The sequence below is a fragment of the Nakaseomyces glabratus genome, chromosome D (assembly GCF_010111755.1).
Source record: "Nakaseomyces glabratus chromosome D, complete sequence".
NCBI classification, from domain to species: Eukaryota; Fungi; Ascomycota; class Saccharomycetes; order Saccharomycetales; family Saccharomycetaceae; genus Nakaseomyces; species Nakaseomyces glabratus.
Genome location: NC_088954.1, coordinates 477,356 through 498,218, shown reverse-complemented (window position 1 = coordinate 498,218; position 20,863 = coordinate 477,356). Strand labels below are relative to the sequence as shown.

The 20,863-nt window shown below is 40.8% G+C and overlaps 13 protein-coding genes and 2 non-coding genes across 15 annotated transcripts; 8 read left to right on the top strand and 7 right to left on the bottom strand.

The window, feature by feature from the left end:
* Window positions 1-891: 891 nt before the first annotated feature.
* On the top strand, window positions 892-2,424 carry PPT1 (protein serine/threonine phosphatase; the record flags this gene model as incomplete). The annotated part of the gene is made up of 1 exon (XM_445630.1): window positions 892-2,424. One exon carries the CDS (start codon window positions 892-894, stop codon window positions 2,422-2,424), a length of 1,533 nt encoding a protein of 510 aa, XP_445630.1.
* A 262-nt stretch (window positions 2,425-2,686) lies between these two features.
* Window positions 2,687-2,758, bottom strand: tR(UCU)2. Its single transcript has one exon. It is a non-coding gene; the product is annotated as a tRNA-Arg (tRNA).
* A 423-nt stretch (window positions 2,759-3,181) lies between these two features.
* On the bottom strand, window positions 3,182-3,868 carry RRP15 (rRNA-processing protein RRP15; the record flags this gene model as incomplete). The annotated part of the gene is made up of 1 exon (XM_445629.1): window positions 3,182-3,868. The coding sequence occupies one exon, from the start codon at window positions 3,866-3,868 to the stop codon at window positions 3,182-3,184; it is 687 nt and encodes a 228-aa protein (XP_445629.1).
* Window positions 3,869-4,234: 366 nt separating this feature from the next.
* KAR3 (Kar3p) lies at window positions 4,235-6,313 on the top strand (the record flags this gene model as incomplete). The annotated part of the gene is made up of 1 exon (XM_445628.1): window positions 4,235-6,313. One exon carries the CDS (start codon window positions 4,235-4,237, stop codon window positions 6,311-6,313), a length of 2,079 nt encoding a protein of 692 aa, XP_445628.1.
* Window positions 6,314-6,451: 138 nt separating this feature from the next.
* On the bottom strand, window positions 6,452-7,558 carry TAZ1 (lysophosphatidylcholine acyltransferase; the record flags this gene model as incomplete). Its single annotated transcript, XM_445627.1, has 1 exon — window positions 6,452-7,558. The coding sequence occupies one exon, from the start codon at window positions 7,556-7,558 to the stop codon at window positions 6,452-6,454; it is 1,107 nt and encodes a 368-aa protein (XP_445627.1).
* Window positions 7,559-7,797: 239 nt separating this feature from the next.
* LOA1 (lysophosphatidic acid acyltransferase LOA1) lies at window positions 7,798-8,682 on the top strand (the record flags this gene model as incomplete). Its single annotated transcript, XM_445626.1, has 1 exon — window positions 7,798-8,682. One exon carries the CDS (start codon window positions 7,798-7,800, stop codon window positions 8,680-8,682), a length of 885 nt encoding a protein of 294 aa, XP_445626.1.
* Window positions 8,683-9,076: 394 nt separating this feature from the next.
* MEP3 (ammonium permease MEP3) lies at window positions 9,077-10,435 on the top strand (the record flags this gene model as incomplete). Its single annotated transcript, XM_445625.1, has 1 exon — window positions 9,077-10,435. One exon carries the CDS (start codon window positions 9,077-9,079, stop codon window positions 10,433-10,435), a length of 1,359 nt encoding a protein of 452 aa, XP_445625.1.
* Window positions 10,436-10,692: 257 nt separating this feature from the next.
* Window positions 10,693-10,766, top strand: tN(GUU)3. The gene has a single exon. It is a non-coding gene; the product is annotated as a tRNA-Asn (tRNA).
* Window positions 10,767-11,119: 353 nt separating this feature from the next.
* On the bottom strand, window positions 11,120-12,811 carry RRP9 (ribosomal RNA-processing protein RRP9; the record flags this gene model as incomplete). Its single annotated transcript, XM_445624.1, has 1 exon — window positions 11,120-12,811. One exon carries the CDS (start codon window positions 12,809-12,811, stop codon window positions 11,120-11,122), a length of 1,692 nt encoding a protein of 563 aa, XP_445624.1.
* A 341-nt stretch (window positions 12,812-13,152) lies between these two features.
* CTF4 (chromatin-binding protein CTF4) lies at window positions 13,153-15,912 on the bottom strand (the record flags this gene model as incomplete). Its single annotated transcript, XM_445623.1, has 1 exon — window positions 13,153-15,912. One exon carries the CDS (start codon window positions 15,910-15,912, stop codon window positions 13,153-13,155), a length of 2,760 nt encoding a protein of 919 aa, XP_445623.1.
* Window positions 15,913-16,324: 412 nt separating this feature from the next.
* GVI51_D04807 (uncharacterized protein) lies at window positions 16,325-16,915 on the bottom strand (the record flags this gene model as incomplete). Its single annotated transcript, XM_445622.1, has 1 exon — window positions 16,325-16,915. One exon carries the CDS (start codon window positions 16,913-16,915, stop codon window positions 16,325-16,327), a length of 591 nt encoding a protein of 196 aa, XP_445622.1.
* A 200-nt stretch (window positions 16,916-17,115) lies between these two features.
* TOM5 (Tom5p) lies at window positions 17,116-17,265 on the bottom strand (the record flags this gene model as incomplete). The annotated part of the gene is made up of 1 exon (XM_002999485.1): window positions 17,116-17,265. The coding sequence occupies one exon, from the start codon at window positions 17,263-17,265 to the stop codon at window positions 17,116-17,118; it is 150 nt and encodes a 49-aa protein (XP_002999531.1).
* A 212-nt stretch (window positions 17,266-17,477) lies between these two features.
* On the top strand, window positions 17,478-18,626 carry SPN1 (transcription factor SPN1; the record flags this gene model as incomplete). Its single annotated transcript, XM_445621.1, has 1 exon — window positions 17,478-18,626. One exon carries the CDS (start codon window positions 17,478-17,480, stop codon window positions 18,624-18,626), a length of 1,149 nt encoding a protein of 382 aa, XP_445621.1.
* Window positions 18,627-18,883: 257 nt separating this feature from the next.
* NAT3 (peptide alpha-N-acetyltransferase complex B subunit NAT3) lies at window positions 18,884-19,462 on the top strand (the record flags this gene model as incomplete). Its single annotated transcript, XM_445620.1, has 1 exon — window positions 18,884-19,462. One exon carries the CDS (start codon window positions 18,884-18,886, stop codon window positions 19,460-19,462), a length of 579 nt encoding a protein of 192 aa, XP_445620.1.
* Window positions 19,463-19,808: 346 nt separating this feature from the next.
* Window positions 19,809-20,777, top strand: ANT1 (Ant1p; the record flags this gene model as incomplete). The annotated part of the gene is made up of 1 exon (XM_445619.1): window positions 19,809-20,777. The coding sequence occupies one exon, from the start codon at window positions 19,809-19,811 to the stop codon at window positions 20,775-20,777; it is 969 nt and encodes a 322-aa protein (XP_445619.1).
* Window positions 20,778-20,863: the final 86 nt, after the last annotated feature.

The following is a 20,863-nucleotide window of genomic DNA, read 5'->3' as shown; positions in this document are numbered from 1 at the left end:
CCCTTACACCGCATAACACAAATTGATAGTTCCTCTACAGAGAGAGTCTTCCAGAATCAGAAAATCCCCTGCGCCGCGCTCCTGGTGTAGCTGGTGTGTTGTATACTGCAAAACACTGCGGTTACCTCTGAGGTCTGTTAATGGGGTGGAGGGGATGTTTGCCACACTTACTCAACACCCCGCAGCTCCACTCTCCCCCCCCATTCTGACGTCATTTGCCAATCTATGATTTCCCGCTTTTTCTTTCTTTTTTTCTTTCGTCTCGGAGAAAGCGAGGGGGGTTAGTCATGTGACGGTTAGTCATGTGACTCACTTTCTTGCGTGTGTAATGATGTTATATCATGTGTATTTCTGTCGTGTGTGTGTGTACTTTGGGCTCACAATGAAAGTAGCCTTGGCCTTAGCCTATGCGCTATTAGAAAGGTAGGCTGTGTTTTCCACCATTCACCCTCCCTCTCCTACTCATAATAGCACTTTAATAAGTTCGTGGTTGGTATCATTGGATGTGGAGTGTAGTGCTCGTGGAATGTATTGCGGTAGGGTTGTCTGTATTTGTGGCCTTTCTGTAGTTATATTCAATATAGCCACTGGAAGTGGCTATATTGAAATTGTATACAATCTACCTCATTTTCATTTGCATAGAACCCAGTTTCTGTACTAATGACAATTGGTTATATTTCTGTGCTCAGCTGGTGTGTGTGTATACAATTTTTATACATTTGTAACAGACAGTCCTTATATACTTCCGACAAACTGCGAAAAAAAAAAATCGTTGAAAAAAAAAAAATTGTGAAAAATTAGTGCTCATCGCTTGATTCGCCTATATTATAAGATGCTCACTGCCTCTCTACTGATACAACTCGCAAACAACATCAAGGACATAATAGAGGAATGGGTGCTACTGATGCTGACAAGGCTCTTGAGTACAAGAACGAGGGTAACGCCTGTGTGAAGGTGCAGGACTACGCCAAGGCCATAGAGAAGTATGACAAAGCAATAGAGCTGGACGACACGCAGTCCGTGTACTTCTCGAACAGGGCTCTGTGCCACTTGAAGCTCGACAACTTCCAGTGTGCCTCCCAGGACTGTGACAAAGCGCTGGCTCTGGACCCAAAGAACGTCAAGGCCTACCACAGGCGTGGTCTGGCATGCGTCGGCCTGCTGGAGTTCAAGAAGGCCAGAGCTGATCTGACCGTGGTGTTGAAGGCCAAGCCCTCTGACGCTGCCGCAAAGCGAGCACTGGATATCTGTGAGAAAGTCATCAGAGAGGAAAGGTTCAGGAAGGCCATCGGCGGCGGTGACTCCGACAGTAAGCCCAAACTGTGCAGCACTTTGAACTTGAGCTCGTTCGACGCCAACAGCGATCTGGCAAAATACGACGGGCCATCTTTGGAGTTCGAGCAGTTGAAGAATGAAAAGAACGAGTACGCGGGTGTTAAAATCACTAACATGTCGCAGGACTTCATCACAAAGTTGGTCAACGACGTCTTCTTGCAGGGCAAGAATATCCCAAAGAAGTACGCAGCAGCTATTATCTCACACGCCGACAGATTATTCAGAGACGAAGCTAACTTGCTTGAGCTGTCAAACAAAGAGAGCCCAGACCATAAGATATCTGTATGTGGTGATACCCATGGTCAATTTTATGATGTGCTAAATATCTTCAAGAAGTATGGCAAAGTCAGCGAGAACCACACATATCTATTCAACGGTGATTTTGTTGATCGTGGCTCTTGGTCCTGTGAAGTGGCTTTGTTGTTTTACTCCTTGAAGATTCTTTTCCCAAAGAACTTCTTCTTGAATAGAGGTAATCACGAGACCGACAACATGAACAAAATTTACGGGTTCGAGGATGAATGTAAATACAAGTACTCCCAAAGGATTTTTGATATGTTCTCACAAAGTTTCGAGAGTCTGCCTTTGGCTACGCTGATTAACAAGGACTATTTGGTTATGCATGGTGGTTTACCAAGTGATAAGACATCAACATTGGAAGATATCAACAAACTGGATAGATTCAGCCAGCCTCCAAGAGAAGGTCTGTACATGGAATTACTATGGTCTGATCCACAGCAAGCTGATGGTCTGGGACCTTCTCAAAGAGGTCTGGGATTCGCATTCGGACCAGATATTACAGCCGATTACTTAAAGCGTAACAACTTGAAGAAGGTATTCAGATCACACGAAGTGCGTATGAAAGGTGTCCTTTTTGAACACAACAATAAGCTAGCTACTGTCTTTTCCGCACCAAACTATTGTGATTCTCAAGGAAATATGGGTGGTATTATTCATATTGTCCCTGGTAAAGGTAAACTAATACAAAACGGTAACGACGATGAAGACCTACTTGTAGAAACTTTCGAGGCTGTAAAGCACCCAGATATTAAGCCAATGGCATATTCTAATGGTGGGTTAGGCTTCTAGGCATTTTTTTGTTATTACAAACGCATCCAGTCGCATAAATCCATATTTAACTATTTAAACAAATTCATTAGCATTCAACAAATTATCATTATAATTTCAGAGCAAAAACGGTCTTTTTTCAACCTGATATAACCTACCTGCATGACTTTAATGATCATGTAACAGAATATATTGAATCTACTGTGATTCAGGTCGATTATCAATCTTATAAGTATTTCAATATTCCCAATCTATAAAAACCAAAAAATGCAAAAAAAGAAAGCACTCACGATGGGGGTCGAACCCATAATCTTCTGATTAGAAGTCAGACGCGTTGCCATTACGCCACGCGAGCTATTAATTTCTTAAGGTACGATAAAAGTTCTTTCCTCTATATCCCTAGAAAGTATCTCACGTGATCATAAAGTCTACTGTAGTGCGGTCTTGCTCTTTTGTAATTATAGTAGAAAGTCTGTCTACTAGGTGGAAATAGAGTGACTAAAATAAAATAAATGCTATTGGAAAACATGATTAGTATACATATTAGATAGTTTCTAGTGTAGGAGAAGACAAGTTCCGTGGATGAAAAATAATGCATGGATTTATTTTTGAAAAGCCAATTCACAACCATATATAGAATATACCTCATTAATGGATAAATGATTATGAATCGATCGCATATATTCAGTGTCGTATGCCAGCTCTCAGGCAGTGATGACCTTTCAGTTCGGGAAAAATTGTTACAAGTATCATTTTAGATTTGTATTATAGATTCGATCTATTCATCGTCATCAGCAGCAGCCTTAACCATATCCAAAAATTTCTCCTTTGAAACTTCTGTAATTAACTGTTTCTTTTCCTTTCTATTCTTGATATCAGTGAAGCCCTCAGACACTTCCTTCTCAGTTTTCACTTGAGTGGATAAGATGGCATTGAATAACTTAACAGCACCCTTTTGGGCAATCTTTCTCAATCTAGTTTCTTTCTCTATGATTTTTCTGATCTCTTCACCAGATTTGTTCTCATCTGACACCGTTGGTATAACTTCCTTCTTTCTCGTCTTGTTCAAAAGTTTCTTCTTCTCTGCCAGCAGTGCTTTCTTTGCCTTAAGTTCTAATTTCTGTGATTCATTCTGCTTTAATACACTCTTATTCCTAGACATGATAGGATCCTTTCTGTCATATGCCTTCAAATGTGAGCCCAATATAGCATTCAACGCCTGCGAAAACCCAGCGGAACCGTCATCATGCTTGTTCATCTTGGCCTTCTTCTTCCTTGGAAAGTCTTCATCTTCCTCTTCATCTCCCTCCTCTTCATCACCATCTTCATCTTCGTTGTCCTCGCCTTGAGACTCTTCGCTACCACTAGCATCTACATCAGAACTAGACGCTTCAGCTCCACTGTACTCTTCAGCAGACGAATTGGTCTCCTCCTCCTTCTTGGTCTTGTGTTTCAACGTTGTCATCTCTGATATATGTATCGCTATACTCTTCTATTCAAATAAAGAAAGAAAAAAGCCGACGATAGTCTTATAATTTGTAACTATCTATACCTTTCAGCTTATGCTCATCGCATGGCCATCGCTAAATTTGAAAATTTTGGGTGTCGCGGACTACGTAGCGACACGAATCCGGTGTGAAACAAATAAGAAACGAAAGTTGATCTGGACTATTCTGGCGTCTACATATTTAAAAGTACTTTCAACTGAGTCAAACCTGGGTGTTTATATTTCAAGTTATATTCTGATCCCAGGAAATCTGCTTTTCGGAGAAAGTTGCTATTTTTAATTGCATAAGAGGAAGCCATTGACTGGGAAGTGCATTTTTTACAGATGGATGAGCCTGCTACACCGGCGAAGCAGACTGGTATTGGAGGTGCTGGGCAAAAGAGGCGGTATACTACGACACCACCGCGGGAAATACGGCAGTATCAAAGTAGGAGTTCGTTTGGGGTGAATAGTAGTGGCAATGTTGATGGTAAATCGATCAGATCTCGGACGCACTTGACGTCATTTTACAAGGAGAATGTTATGGAGCTTAATGAACTGCAGGATAAGCTATTTCAGAAGAAAGGCGTCCTGGATGGGTTGAAAGATGAATATGAGGACTTAAAATCGCGATACACTGCTCTTGACCTCAAATGGGAACAGAAAAAGGAGGAGAGGAAACTGAAGGCCCAGAAATTAGAGTTAAAAGAGAAAGAACTTAAGAAGATCAAAGATGATTTTGCGAATAAGAAAACCTTCTTGGAAGAAAGTCATAAGCTCAAGCTTGAACAGTTGACGGCGAATAAAAATGCCGAATTGAATAAAATGAACGATGAGTACAGATCGAAATTGGAAGCGCTAAAATATGAAAAGATCAAAAAGTTCGAGAATGAGAAAAATGAGCTGATTGAAAAGATAGAAGAAATAAGGAATAAAATGATAACGAATGACGTAGCTTTGCAGCAAAGAATGAAAGATATTGAAGCAGATCATTTAGAAGAGAAAGAGAAATGGTTAAAAGACTATCAAAAGGAATGGAGAGAAGTTACTGAAAAAAATCAAGAGAGCATAAGGAAGACCAAGGAATTGAAATCCGAAATTGAAACCGTACTTACTCCACGGATAGATACACAGAACAAAAGACTGGAAGAGTTAAAAAGTGAAATTAAGAAACTGGATGATACTTTACAGAACAAGAATGAACAGGTAGGTGAAATTAGAAAAAATATTGATCTAGAAAGAGAAAAGAAGGACAAGCTACTAGCTGAAAAAGAAGAAATACTAGCCTATATTGAAAAATCGAAAAAGGAGGTAGAAGAAATTAAGAAAATTCTAGTGAAAGAAGAATCGCTAAGAAGAGCTTTACATAATGAGTTGCAAGAACTGAGAGGTAATATACGTGTATACTGTAGAATTCGACCCCCTCTACCTCATGAAGATGATAATATTGAACATATTAAAGTACAACCTTTTGATGATGATAACGGAGATCAGGGAATGACTATAAATAGAGGAAACAGTCAGGTAATTCCATTTAAGTTTGATAAGATATTTGACCAGCAGGAAACAAATGATGAAATATTCAAAGAGGTTGGACAGCTTATTCAGAGTTCATTGGATGGCTATAATGTCTGCATTTTTGCTTATGGTCAAACGGGCTCTGGTAAAACATATACAATGTTAAATCCAGGTGATGGTATTGTGCCGGCCACAATTAACCATATATTTTCCTGGATTGACAAGTTGGCTGCAAGAGGTTGGAGTTATAAAGTTAGCTGTGAGTTCATTGAGATTTATAATGAGAACATTGTCGACCTGCTAAGAAGTGGCGCACCTTCTCAGGAAAATAATGATAGGAATGCAGATAGCAAACATGAAATTAGGCATGACCAAGAATTAAAAACCACATATATTACCAACATAACCACATGTGTCTTAGACTCACGGGATACAGTAGATAAGGTACTGAAGAGGGCAAACAAACTAAGATCCACCGCAAGTACTGCAGCAAACGAGCATTCTTCTCGTTCTCATAGTATCTTTATAATTCATTTGGAGGGTAAGAATGAAGGCACAGGAGAAAAATCACAGGGTATCTTAAATTTGGTTGATCTAGCAGGTTCAGAGAGACTAAATAGTTCTATGGTAGTTGGTGAGAGACTAAGAGAAACGCAGAGTATAAATAAGTCATTAAGCTGTCTAGGTGATGTCATACATGCATTGAATAGCCCAGATGGACAGAAGAGGCATATTCCGTTTAGAAATTCCAAGCTGACATACCTCTTACAATATTCCTTGATAGGCTCTTCCAAGACTTTAATGTTTGTTAACATCTCACCAGCAGCATTACATCTTAACGAAACTATAAACTCGTTGCGTTTTGCATCAAAAGTCAATAATACCAAGATGATAACTAGGAATTAGTTACGATGTCGTTAAACTATAGAATATAATCTTTTAATGATGTACCTGGTCATATAGTTATATACATGGTATTTGTCCTCGAAATATATATTAATGTTGAAAACTTTTCTTTGAATTATAGAGTGAGGATGGTTGGAGTTAATGATCTTTTGTATTTTCATTGTTCTTCAAATGTGTTTGCAGCCTTTTGATTGCCCAATTTTTACCTATTATTTTAACGTCAGGATCAGACTCCCCCTCTGAGCAATTAAACTTTTTCCACCAGGAAACTGACTTAAATCTTGGGTCTTCTTCTGGAAAGTGGCACTCATCGTGTCTAATCTTTGCTACGTGTTCCCTTAATTCAGCAGCCAATCTACTTCTCAGATCCTCAGCCTCTTCACCATATTTCAATTCATCTGGCATTTCATCAGGGTTATTACAGTCTTTGTATTTTTCCACCAATACTTGCCATTCCTTCCTGTATCTAAAGATTATCTCATCACTGATCTCTTCACCAATAGTGACTTTAATCTTACTACCATAGTTTCTCGGCATGAGCTGTCTCATCATTCCTTTGGCCTCTTCTGAAGCAATCTTTTCAAACCCTGTAGAGAAAATTGGAACAATAATAGGTGGAACAGTTGATTCGAGAATAGTCCGTGCTACACCCCATCTGAAGTACCTCATAGAGTTGGAATGAGGAGGTTGTAACTGCAGGACAAAACCTTCAGGATAAATGTGAACCCAAGGAGGACTCTTTTGGCGAACAGGAGGTTTATAGTTTGGATCTTTGTCCTTTAATAGGGTCTCATCAGTGCTAAAGAGCCTCACCGTAGCGTCTATCGAGTCCTGGAACGGACCGGCTCCAAACCTCCTAGTAGATAATGTCTTACCAAGCGAAAAGAAATACGAAAGTGCAGCATTCTGAAAGCAGATATTCTCCGCACCTAAACACCATCTAAACCTATCGACACTGGAGTAAAACCTTATAGGGAAAGTTGCCCAGACGAAAGGATCGTCAACCATCGACATGTGGTTCATAATCGTAAGAACACCCCTATTCTCGGCCTTTGACCGCTTCATGGCATTCTCTAACCGCTCAAAATTGAACACTTTGAAGTTGTACAATGTGGATAGAATCATCCGAGAGACCCCGTATGTGAACAGACAGGTACCATAGGAGAGTATTCTCCATATAATGCTCCGTCGAGGGTACTCCCGAAGCATGTCATCCCCATTCTTCAGCACATTATAAAAGGACATCACAGCAGGAGTTATTTGTCCTCACCACTTCTACTTTTATTGCTGACCCTGAAGAGCTAATTATCGATTGATTTACGGTACCCTTTTTATACTTTAATTTAGTTGAAATCACTTAATTTTCCATTTTTTTTCCAAAATTTAAAGGCTTCCTCGAGGCCTCTTGAAGATAATAGTGAATAACAAAGGATGGGGTTGCTTAAGCTCTACTTTATTATCACAAAGGTCGCAGTAGAGGCATAATGGAAAAGTTTAGTAATTGGAGGGACAAAGGTACGGGGATTGCTCCTTTCTTACCGCCACCTGTTCCAGCATCATCGAAGGTTTCTGTTGTGCTCAATGTTGCATGGTACAGTGTGAAGATGGTGCTGCTGTTACCCATCATGGCGTTGGTGATGGTTACCGGGGACAAATTTTGGCATAGGTTCATATATAGGGTGTTGTATGGGCTTCGGGAGGAGATTGTCGTTGTTGGGGTGAAGAAAAGAGAAGTTGTACCTTGGAAGCACTACCCATTGCGTAACAATGTCTATGTTTGTAACTCTTCTAGTCCCTGGGATGTGTTACTGCTGGGTCTGATTGCTGAGGGGCCAGCGATGTTTTTAGTCCCCAATGCTGGGACGCTTTACAGGATGAATGCCGACCAGTATTACTCTTATGCGCTAGCGGGGTCTTTGGATGCGAAGTTGTTTGGTAAGGAAATCACTAGTTTCAATGATTGTAAAGGTTACGTTTGTTTCATGTTTTTGGAAGGTACCTGTTCCAATGGTAAGAGCGTGTTACCATTTGAGATTACCTCAAAGCAATTGGGTGAATTTCTTTACGGAAAGGATGAGAATGATGTCCCTGTTAAGGAGCGTATAAATATTTTCACGGTGCAACTGAGATTAAACAGCTCTATTGTGACACCTCTAGCTATCGGAAGACGTGAGTTCTTTTTACGTAGTATCATTAAAGGTGTGAAGGCCAAGATCAAGATATCACATGAGCCATATTCCGCCAAAAATTTAGACTCCATACGAGCCAAGTTGATGGATGACGATAAGTATAAGCTTGTATCTAAGTCTCTAGGAATTGAAGCTAAAAGAAAGTTTGTCTCCGAGTTTAACAAGAAACACAAACTTTGAAAGCACTTCTTCTTCGTATATATATAGGATAACTGTCTCAAAACAACAAATGAAATAGAAATAATAGAATCGCATGAGCTAGAGCATTGCATTATTTGATTAGAGAAAAATTCTGTACAACAAATAACATACCAAGTGCCATTTATCCATCGATCATAGCCATTGCTCATCGGTTGCCATAACTGCAAATTAATCACGAGAGAACACGCGTAGGACTGGAAAAAAAGCTCATCGAGAAGTGAAAGAAAATTCGACATGCAGCAATGACAGATGACATAAACATGATATATGCATCAGTTGCTATTTTATGGAAGTGTCTCCACTGATCAATAAGTCCCAAGCCCTGTTACACTCTTAGTGCTACCAAAGAGACTTGCTTTTCAATATCTTATATATGCTAGCTCGCCGAGGAGTGCAATATGTGTGGGATTCAGGAATAGCCGTCTCATCGACGGCGTTCCTGGTGGTTGCAAGTGCACTGGTGTTCTTTATGGTTCCTGGTATAGGGTTTCTTTACTCAGGACTTGCTCGTCGGAAATCAGCGCTTTCGTTGCTATGGGTAACGCTTATGGCGTCATTGGTTGGTATGCTGCAATGGTACTTTTGGGGTTACTCACTGGCGTTATCCAGAACAGCCACGAACAATAAATTTATAGGGAACTTGGATTCCTTTGGATTTCGAAACGTATATGGGTTGAATGCAGTGTGGACTGAGAATTTGGAAGTTGCATATGCTTCTTTTCAGATGATGTTTTTATGTGTGACTCTTTCACTGGTAGCAGGTTCTACTGCTGGAAGAGGCAGATTTTTCCCACATATGGTGTATTTATTTCTGTTTGCCACTCTAGTGTACTGTCCTATTGTATACTGGATATGGGCTCCTGGTGGATGGGCTAATAAATGGGGTGTGTTAGATTGGGCTGGTGGAGGGCCAGTTGAAATAGTGAGTGCCATTAGTGGATTCGTCTATTCTTATTTCCTCGGTTGCAGAAATGAGAGGTTTCTGGTTAACTTTAGGGCTCATAATGTTTCGTACGTTACTCTTGGGACGACTGTATTATGGTTCGGATGGTTGTTATTCAATGCAGCTTCTGCGCTTTCTCCCAACTTAAGATCAGTGTATGCTTTCCTCAATACAAACATTAGTGCTGTTACTGGTGGTATGACATGGTGTATTTTAGATTACAGACTAGAAAAAAAATGGTCTACCGTAGGTCTATGCTCAGGTATCATTTGTGGATTAGTCGCTGCCACACCAAGCTCAGGGTGTATAACTCTTTATGGGTCATTAATTCAAGGAATTGTAGCTGGGATATGTTGTAATTTTGCAACAAAGATCAAACATTTTTTCCAGGTTGATGATGCCATGGATTTATTAGCTGAGCACGGTGTTGCTGGAATGATTGGTTTACTATTTAATGGATTTTTTGCTGCAGACTGGGTTATTGGGATGGATGGACACACAACACATGGCGGTGGCTGGATCACCCAAAACTATAAACAAATGTATAAGCAGATAGCATATATTGGAGCTGTTACCGGTTATTGCGCTGCTGTTTCGGCACTACTCTGCTTTATTATTGACAAAATACCAGGTTTACAATTAAGAGTATCAGCCGATGGTGAAGAGAAAGGTACGGATGATGATCAGATTGGAGAATTTGCCTACGATTTTGTTGAAATTCGAAGAGAGTTTGATATATGGGGCAAGGAGGAAGATGAAGATGAAAATGAGCAATCCACTGATGAATGATCCATCAAAATTTGAGATGAATAGCTATGACTTATAGACAAAATTTTATGAATTAACTTATAGATCTATTTTATAAACTTTTATGACAATAAAAACCTTATTGTGGTTGAACTACTAAGCTCTGAATACTATTATTTAATGCATATATCTACCCATTTTATTCCGGACTCACCAACCACACTATTGATTATAATCACGTGAAATATTATGTTCTCTATGTAGTCAGACTTGTAACTTTCATTTTTCAATAAAAAAACGACTTCGTGGCCAAGCTGGTTAAGGCGTGCGACTGTTAATCGCAAGATCGTGAGTTCAATCCTCACCGAGGTCGATAATTTTTTGGTTTCAAAATTTTTTTATTACAATTGACACTTATTCATTCTCGTTTATTTATCTATATTAATATTATTATCGCTATCATGTTTAGTAGTAAGGAAGGTTTTAAAGAAAACTGAGTATCTTTTATATGGTAGTTTTTAGCATTCGATTTAAAAAACTATTAAAAATTTAGAATCGACGATAATTTATTGTTTTGGTGGAGATGACCAGTATACATTTCGTAAATCTTGTATGAATAAAATAAACAACAAAAAGCTCAGAATGATAAATGATGCTTTAGTCTTCCTTATATTATTACGTATAAGTTAAACATGAATGCCAGTGTTTATATATATATATATGTAATTATGCCTTTGATTTTAACACAGCAGAATAAATACCATTTCTAGCGCCTGGTACTCTCGTGACCCATCTACCTAAACGATGCTCTTTGGCCACACTTGCCAAAATACGGAAGTCTTCCTTACCGTGCTTACCAGCCTCTACATAATGAATTTTGGTTACTACGCCATGACAGTTTGAAAGTTCTTTTACCAACTCGAACTCTCTCAAATTCTCATTTATCTTCCAGACCTTTAATGAACCATTCCACGAACCTGAGACGAATAGGTTGGAGTACGGTATAGCGTAAATCGAAGTAATCCAGTATGGTTTTACTAACTTTCTATCTTGCACTTGTCTTTCTCTGAGCTCTTTAGAGGATTCTCCAGATATTTCATCAACTTCTGGCGCAGGAAGTAATCCATGTGCTGACCTCTCTATAAAGACTGGTTTCTTCTTTGCCAATGACCACAAGCTTATACTACCATTATCTGATCCTGTGACAAAATGGGAGTCATCAATCATGCTGACCACCTCGATGCTGCCTTCTCCAAAGAATAATGGAGCTTCTGATTCTTGCGGATATTCTAGGTCACCATTTTCTTTCTCTGTAGCGTTAGTTTTCAGCCATTTCTTCAACAACCTGTCAGGATCTTCACCTCCTCTAAAGGTAAGACGTGTTTCATCAGGTATCTTCCAAAGCATTGCAGTTCTATCACGGGAACCTACGGTAACACATCTCTCCATACTTAACGCAGAAATATCTGCTACTATATCGTGATGACCATAAAGTGTTTCAAGTTGTGCAAATTGACTGATCGAGTAGGTTCTTATCTTGTAGTCTGCACATGCAACGTATAACTGATCAGAATTCCTTCTAAAAGTCAAAGAAAGAATCTGACCTTTTCGATCCTTGGTTGGTATCACCTTGATAGGCGCTAAAGATTCAGTACTCCACACAATCAACTTTCTGTCTCTGCCACCAGTTACAACAACATCTCCCTTGGGTGATGCTGCCACAGTAAGAATTTCATCGTAATGACCTTCACTGGTATTTTCATATTCAAATTTGGTCTCTGGAATGAATTGCTTACCTCCTTTGGTAGATCTAATTTTCTTTGGTCTACTGTTGAAGTTTGTAATATCGTATTTTGTTAAAGTCATATCCTTACTGACAACATAGCAGAACAGTTTGTTCTTACTTTGCTTTCCGAAGCTGCTAGCATCAAACTTGTTAAATTGAGGTTGGTAACAACTCAAACTAGTTGGGTTATTTTCTCCTACTCTTGTGAATGTTGTCTTTACATTATCAAAATCTAGTCTGTCTGAAATAAATCTGTAAACACGACCTTGCTGTTCAGCAACATCTTCTTTTAACCTTGAGCTAATGATCTCCCTATCCAAATCCCCGGCATCAAAATTGTTATAATTGTCAATATGGCGGCTTTCTTCATCAAGCTCACCAGCTTCATCTGCATTTACAATCTCATTAGCTTCAGTTTTTAGATTCTCTAGATATTGTTTGGCTAGTCTTCTTCTTTTGTCTGCTGGGTTTTCACCTTCAAACTCCTCCTCTGAATCAATCTCTTCGTCTTCATCAACCTCGTTGGCAGCCTCTTCTTCACTAGAAGATATATCCGTTATATTCTCATCGGTCACTGTAGGAGTGGCACTCTCCTGTCTCTTTCTCTTCCTGTTCTCTCTGATTCCAGACATTAAATCTCCTTATAACTTATGTTGTTCCTGTATGTTAGTTCTTCAAAAATTTCCCAATTTTTCAATGGCAATTCAGGTCAATAGTAATACCTGATAATGCAGCAATTATATCTTCTGGCAACTATATCAGCAGACTGTTAATACTCACTACACGCCATGGTTTAAGCTGTGATTATTGAAGCTCATCGATTTTTTTTTCAAAATTTTTCAGAATTCTCGATGAGGTGCTTTTGTACGAGGCTCTTCATATAGAAATTGATCAAATCAAAATAGTCTTATAGTAGAGTTGCGATGCTATATCTTTGAATTTTGGGATATATATAATTGTTTTTAATAATACACTACATGTTGTCCATCTGCTGGTTAAAACGTGCCTCTCTTATGTCGTTAATCTTCTGTACTAATGAGAGCATCTCTGCTCTCTCTGAGACTTTAACTGCTGCGGTAAGCGCTTTATCTTGCTTCAATTCTTGAGCAATAGATAGCGCACGTTCAGGGTTTTGGTCAGAACATGCAATTGCAAAGAGACGTAGCAGTGATTTATCGTGCATACCAATCAACGATGCGATAATCCTATTTTCATTACCGAATAGCTCACCATCATTGACGATTGTATCCTGTAAGAGGCCAGAGAGAATCTTTGAACGCAGAAATTCTTCCTCTGCAGCCAAGTTTTGTGGGATCGTTACCTCAGTTTCTTCATCCTTATCTTCGTCTTCATCACTATCAAGTCCAGCTTCGGCACGCTCCTTCTTTTCCTTATTGTATTCTTTTAGTAGTTGAGACTTCACGAGCACTGGGATTTGCACTTCCATCTCCGATGGCAAAGGCAGTGGGAACTCAGGCCATATACGCTTACCCTTCACCAAAATACAGTTCAGCGTGTCATAGTTCAAACTTAATGGCCATACGTGCACATCAGTGTGGTCTTTACCACCAGACATTTTCCAAAGCTCAAAATTACTGTCCAATACTGGAATCCATCTACTTTGAGCACCAGATCTCCATTTAGAGAGTACAAGAAGCACATCATCAATACCAAATATACAAGGGTCCCCATAACTTGAGAAAAACAAACTTTTTATTCCCAGTGGATTACTAGAAAGGAAGTCTGGTTCTACTCTACCTGCATATGCTTGAGGCATCGTAATCGGAAGCGGACATTCCCTTTGGAAGTATTTAGAAGTGTCCGTATGTACCTCAAATAATGAATAAGAAAGACCATGCAATGGTGAGAAATGGACGGTAAAGACTTTATAATCTTGTGCTGTAAGGGCCACAATAGGTGTCATTTTCTCTAATGCAACAGGAACACCAAAACTATTAAATATTCTGAAATAGCCAAAGGAAGTGCCAATATATACCATTTTAGGCGTTGCTGCAATTGTGGTAATCCGTTCTCCATCTAATAATGGTATTACTTTCGTCCAATTAGAATGTAATGAATTATGTGGTCTATAATTAATTTGACCCATACGTGATTGTGCTAGTAATGTTCCATTCTCATTTAGGAAACAAACATCGTAGCCAAATAAATCCTCAAAATGATATTCCCTAAATCTGCCTACATCAAAAAAGGAGACAGTTACACTGTTTTGGTCCCCATTTTTCACAGTAGAAACATAGCCAATTTCATTCATCGTCAAATATCTTCTATCTCCGCTAGCAAATGGAGTTGCACCAGCAGAAAAGGGTTTATACTTGAATGGTTTTGGCGCATATCGACTCCTACTACTATTGTAATTGTGAAATGTATTTACAGATGTATCTTCGAATTTCCGGTATTTCTTCTCCGATACATAACCAGCTCCGTCATCATCATCTATAAAATCGTCCTCGTCATCAAAATGGTATTTCCTTTTACCTTCATTGATATCGTCCTCTTGGGTAAACAAATTTTCGTCATCGATTTCTTCGCCGTTATCATCTTCTGCTTCTCCATCCACTAAGTTTGAGCCCTTTGCCTCATCGTCTGAGTTACCGTCATCCTCCACAAACAGGTTTTTCTCTCCACCTGCCGAAGTTAGTGGTTCTTCGACTTTGCTGTCGATCACAGGAAGGACAGATTTTATAGTTATAATACTTCCATTCCAGGTTCCAAGTATCAAATCGAATTGACCAGATGACTCCTGTATCTTCCAGACTAAATGGGTGATATCCTGTTTTATCTTCCTAGCGAGTTTAACCTCTCCTCTTTTCCAATCCCAAACTGTTAGCTGACCATCAAGATCTATCGCAGCCATATAATTACCATTCTTTGTATCGAATTGAAGGTCGCAGAAGAGTTTGCCTTTCGCAGTAGGGGACAACGTCTTTTGAAGTTTGTAATCCTTGATATCGAATATACTAACGCCCCCTTCCTTCGTTGGCAAGGCAAAGAACAGACCATTTGGATGCCATGCAACTTTAGTACAGATTCTATTATTGTCACAGAAAGTGGGATCTTTTATCTTGTCATCTTCTAAAGTATCTGCTTCAACATCGGTATCTTCTTTATCGCTACCCAAGACATCTGTCAGTAAAGCATCGTCCCCGGAGTCCACATAACTGTGTTTTGGAATATAATCCTTTAGTTCATGCACCTTATTTGGTACTGCTGAGGATACTGAGAAAAACTGTACTTTCCCGTTGATGAAGGAAACCGCCAGTATATTAGATTGCTTACTATAGGAAAGGCTGGACACTTGTTCCTCTGTCTTAAGAGTGTTCCTATCTCCACCGTCGAGGTCTATTAAAGTCAATTGCAAGTCGTCACCTCCAAAGACAGCATACTTGTCAGAGTGGATAATCTGACAGTCTCTCAATGGCAACACAGACCTCGTCAGTAACTTCCCCGTAGAGCCTTCATCGCGAGCATCGTAAAGGTATGCATCTCCGGTTACCGACGTAACCAACAGCTTAGAGTCGTCCTTTGAGCCAAAGCACACGGACGTCAAGTCCTTCACAACTTCCAAGACCCGAGGCTCATCCTGTACTCTCTCCGTATTCAGAATCTTGACTATCCCAATTTTGCTACCAACACACAGGTGCGCATTGTCCTGCGCTAACGCTAGCGTGGTCCTTCCACCAGAATCAAATACTGACTTGTCCACTACTGACATCTCGAACGTATCGCTATGCTTCCTTCTCGTTGCTTCAAAGCCAATGCCTATCCTAGCCATCCAACAAAACTCTATCCCAGTCCTATATAGCACATGCAATGTAACCAAGAAGTACATACCTCCAGTCCCACAGCAACTGTAACTTGCAGCTTTCTCGAAGACATCGAGACGCCAAAATTGACTGAGCAGGAAAAAACTCGCTGTTCACGCGTTTCGATCACGTGAGCACACATATACAAGGCATCAGACAGCAACAACTAGTATAAGCTGTGTGGTGCAGCAAGGCAGGCGAGCATCAGCTGGTACATGGCTGTTCAGCGGTGGTGCTCCCATTGTCATTTATGTGCATTGGGAATTTCTGTGTACATTCTGTAGTGCAGCAGATATCGGAACATCCGAGGCGGAAGGTGGATCATTTTAAGAACCCGTCTATGCCCCCGTAGAGCAGACTATCTAGAGTATCTCTGTCTTTCTTGGTCATCTCTGTAGTCACATCCATACCCCGTATGTACTTCGCCATTTGCGGAGGGATGTCGGACGGGTGTGTGGCCAGTTGCGTCACTATGGGTACTGTGGTGCTCGGATTTGACTTCAAGTGGGACTTCAAGTGGGACTTAAGCAGCGGAGCAATGTAGTGTTTGCGGTAGTAGCCTGTCTCGAGTGTCTCCTTCATCCGCATGTACTGGATGTGATCTGTGAACCTGAACAGGGTGCCCTTGGGTGTCTCGCCAGCGGCAAGATCCCTGGCGATGCTGTGCAGATCAGCGTCCTGTGGTCCGCCGGTGACATCCACGCCGCTTATCCTGGGAATGACTTCTGATAACACCTCGTTCTCACCCGGTAACACAGCCTGCAACGTAGCGTGGTCGTGGCGAGAGAACGGTGCCCACACGGACCGCTGCACACTCATGTACTCCACGCCACATACCCGCTGCAACTCCCTGTATATGCACTCGAACACAGCGAACTCGCGACAACTCCTGAGGTGGAACGCAACGATCATCTTAAATACGCACAGGCTCAACGTCTAACTAGCTGTGATTGCTATAGTTGCTGCGATGTTAGAAGTTAAATGTTAGATGTTAGAAGTTAGAAGTTAGAAGTTTAGATTATTTTTTTGATTTTTCACTCTTAAATATTTACAAAAGGGCAGTTATAAGTTATATATAGGCGACACATTTGTCGAGAGTATGGGTCCTGAGCTCATTTCCATTGTCTCTTGACGAAGTTCCAGACCATAGGGGAGACCCATAGCAAAGCAGCGACGCAAGTAGCGTTCACCAGAGTCTGCTGGGTTCTTTGCTGGTGCAGCTTCTTCTCCTCTTCGCTCTCGCCTTGTCCCATGTTAAACATATCCATCTTGTCCTAGTCTCGGTGCTTCTGCTAATGTTTGTATTCTAGCTATCTCTTGTTAAGTTGTTCTTTGCTCTTATACTTGTCCTGCTTCCTTTTAAATTTTATCGTCGCAACAAACAAAATTTTTCACTTTGGGACTATAAGAGCAGACTTGGCTGGGAAAGCAGGACGTATAAGCATTGGTGGGGGAGACAAGGGCAAGGTGAGCAATGTCTGATAGCGAAGTTAAGGATGTGCCTGTGGCACCTGTAGAGGAAGTGGAAGCACCTGTGGAGGCGCCCGTGGAGGCAGCCTTGGAGCCCTCAGTGGAAGCACCTGTGGAAGCACCTGTGGAGTCTACTGTGGAGGCAGGGGAGCCGGCACCTGAAAGGACCAGGAAGCACATAGAGAGCGATGATGACGATGAGGAAGTGCAGGCTCCAGTGGAGGAGCAGGTTACTATTGACAGCAGTGAAGATCCCAAGAGCCAGCGTCAGATACTGGAGGACAGGCTGGACAGGCTGCTGAAGAAGACTTCTGGAAGGAGACAGCGGGCTGATGAGCACGATCTGGAGCAATACCTGGACGAGAAGATTCTGAGGTTGAAGGACGAGATGAATATAGCTGCGCAGATGGACATTGAGACGCTGAACAAGAGGATAGAGGAAGGTGAGAACAAGAGCCAGGACAAGAAGCCCCTGGTCGCCATCCAGAAGGTGAAGCTTCTTCCAAAAGTCATGAGCATACTGTCTAAGGCTAACTTGGCAGACACTATTTTGGATAACAACCTTTTGCAGAGTGTGAGGATATGGCTGGAACCACTTCCAGATGGATCTCTGCCATCGTTTGAGATCCAGAAGTCTCTATTTGCCGCATTGGATGACTTGCCTATTAAGACGGAGCACTTAAAGGAGAGTGGTCTTGGTAGAGTGGTTATTTTCTATACCAAGTCCAAGCGTGTAGAGCCTCAGCTTGCTAGACTAGCTGAGAAGTTGATCGCCGAGTGGACAAGACCAATCATCGGAGCCTCCGATAACTATAGAGATAAGAGAATCATGCAATTAGAGTTTGACTCAGAGAAGCTGAAGAGGAAATCTGCGCTGGACTCTGCGAAGAGAAAGAAGAACAAAGTATCAAAACCTTCCAGCTCCGCATCGAAGGGTTCGTCTGCGCAAACGCTTTACGAACAAGCTGCTGCAAGAAGGAACAGAGCTGCAGCACCTGCACAGACCACTACAGATTACAAATACGCTCCTGTTAGCAACATTACTTCTGTACCAACAAACGCTAGAACCGTTGGTGTGGGCTCATCGTTGAACAACAACGAGTTGTATAAGAAATTGTCCTCGAGACTGGCCAAGCCTGGTAAGAGAAGTTAAACAGGTTTGTTTTAAGATTATCTAATGTATAGGTTGTATTCAAAGTTACAGTATAAAGTATAATGCCATAAATCACTAATTGCTTCCTTGTAGTCGACTTCCATCTCAGAGGATTGCGATGAGCTTCAAACTGAAAAATTTGTGAAAAAAGTGCCAAAACTGAAGGAGCTAAAAAGTAATTGACATGGGGTTGGAGTGCACTAGCCTTCGCATATCCAGTTTTAATAAGAGTTTTACAGCAGATCAACACACTCAGGATGACCAGTATAGACCCATTTGAGCCCTCTGACCTATTCCAATTGAACAATGTGAACTTGGACACTCTAACAGAGAACTTCCCGCTAGAATTCTACCTGGAGTATCTGATCCTGTGGCCTGAATTGTTCTTCAAGAGTAATGAAACAGCTTCTAATAATGCTTTGTACTCAGGATATATGATGGCAAAGACAGAAGGTAAGGGGCCCGAATGGCACTCTCATATCACTGCTGTTACTGTGGCGCCTGAATTTAGGCGTATCTCATTGGCTTCACGTCTTTGTAATACACTAGAAGCTATCACGGATGCAGATCCACATGAAGTGAACTTCATTGACCTGTTTGTGAAGTGCAACAACGATCTAGCGATCAAATTGTATGAGAAATTGGGATACAGTGTGTTTAGGCGAGTTGTAGGCTATTATAACTCGCAAAAGGACGGCTATCCGTCCTCATTAAAGAAGGTTAATGATGACAAGGACGCGTTCGACATGCGTAAGAGTATGCCAAGAGATAAAGGTAAGAGTACAAGAAAGGACGGCAGAAAACACAAGTGCTATCCTCATGACGTCCGCTTCTAAGATAGTCAATTACAGGGGAGAGCAAAGTGGAGTGAGTGAAGTTGATAGAGGGTAAAAGAGGAACCTTTAAACGGGTGGATCCATTGTCTCCAAAGAACCAACCCAACATTTAAATGACTATGAGAAGTTAACATTGGCACTGCATTGATCAAATGCATTAACACCGATTTTGTCATCCGAGCGATGGCCTCTCCGAGAAATTTTTCAAAAAATCAGGAAATATAGCAGAAATTATATTGGGTAGTTATATTACAAACCCTTGTACTTGCAGGGAATGCGTTGTGAATTCTAATCGAATTTCATCCAGCAAGATATTCAGGATAAATTCAGATCAGTAGTATAAAGGATGGCCTCTCTGGAAAGTGCATTCACTGGTGCTGTTGCGTCTTCCTTGGCAGCAACCACAGTTTATCCTTTGGATTTGGCGAAGACATTGATACAGACCCAACATAAGAATGCAGATTCTGGTGACTCTAAGGAAGAAGAGAAATACAAGAATGTTATTGATTGTATAATCAAGATATTCAAGAAGCGAGGATTCCTGGGACTTTACCAAGGGTTGGCTACCAACGTTGCGGCAAATTTTGTGCAGAATTTTATTTATTTCTTCTGGTACTCATTGATCAGGAGCAACTATTTTGTGTTCAAGGCTGGTAGACTACAGCTAAAGGATGACTCCAAGTTTATAGAGCTTTCTACAATCGAGGAGTTGGCATTGGGTATGAGTGCAGGTGCGATGACTCAAGTAGTGACAAATCCAATTTCAGTTATTAGCACAAGACAACAACTTACTAAAGATGGTGAGGATGCCTCACTAAAGGCAGTAATCAAACAGATTTATGAGGAGAGTAATGGAGATCTAACAGCTTTTTGGAAGGGCTTCAAAGTCGCCTTGGTGCTTTCCACCAACCCTGCCATCACTTATGGGAGTTATCAGAAGTTGAAAAGTATGATTCTAACAGCAAAAGGTCTTTCTGGATCCCAGAAGATCTCTACTCAGCTTTCAGCAGGTGAGAATTTTCTTCTAGGTATGTTCTCCAAGATGATCTCGACCTTCGTAACACAACCTCTGATCGTTGCCAAGATTACTTTGCAGGGTAAAGGTTCAAAGTTCAAAACATTTCAAGAGGTTTTGCAACACATTTATCAAAACGAGGGATTCCTATCCTTATGGAAGGGTGTTATCCCACAAGTCTCAAAGGGTGTGATCGTTCAGGGACTGTTGTTCACGTATAAGGATGAAATCGTCAGGGTGATAAGAAAACTACTGTTTTTGTACAAGAACATTATAGCAAGAAACAAATTGGTGGCATAAAAGAAAGCTCATTAAGTAACCACTACATATTCTTTGCATACATATTTTAAGACTGCTCGAAACAACTAAAGTGAAGTTCACAACTT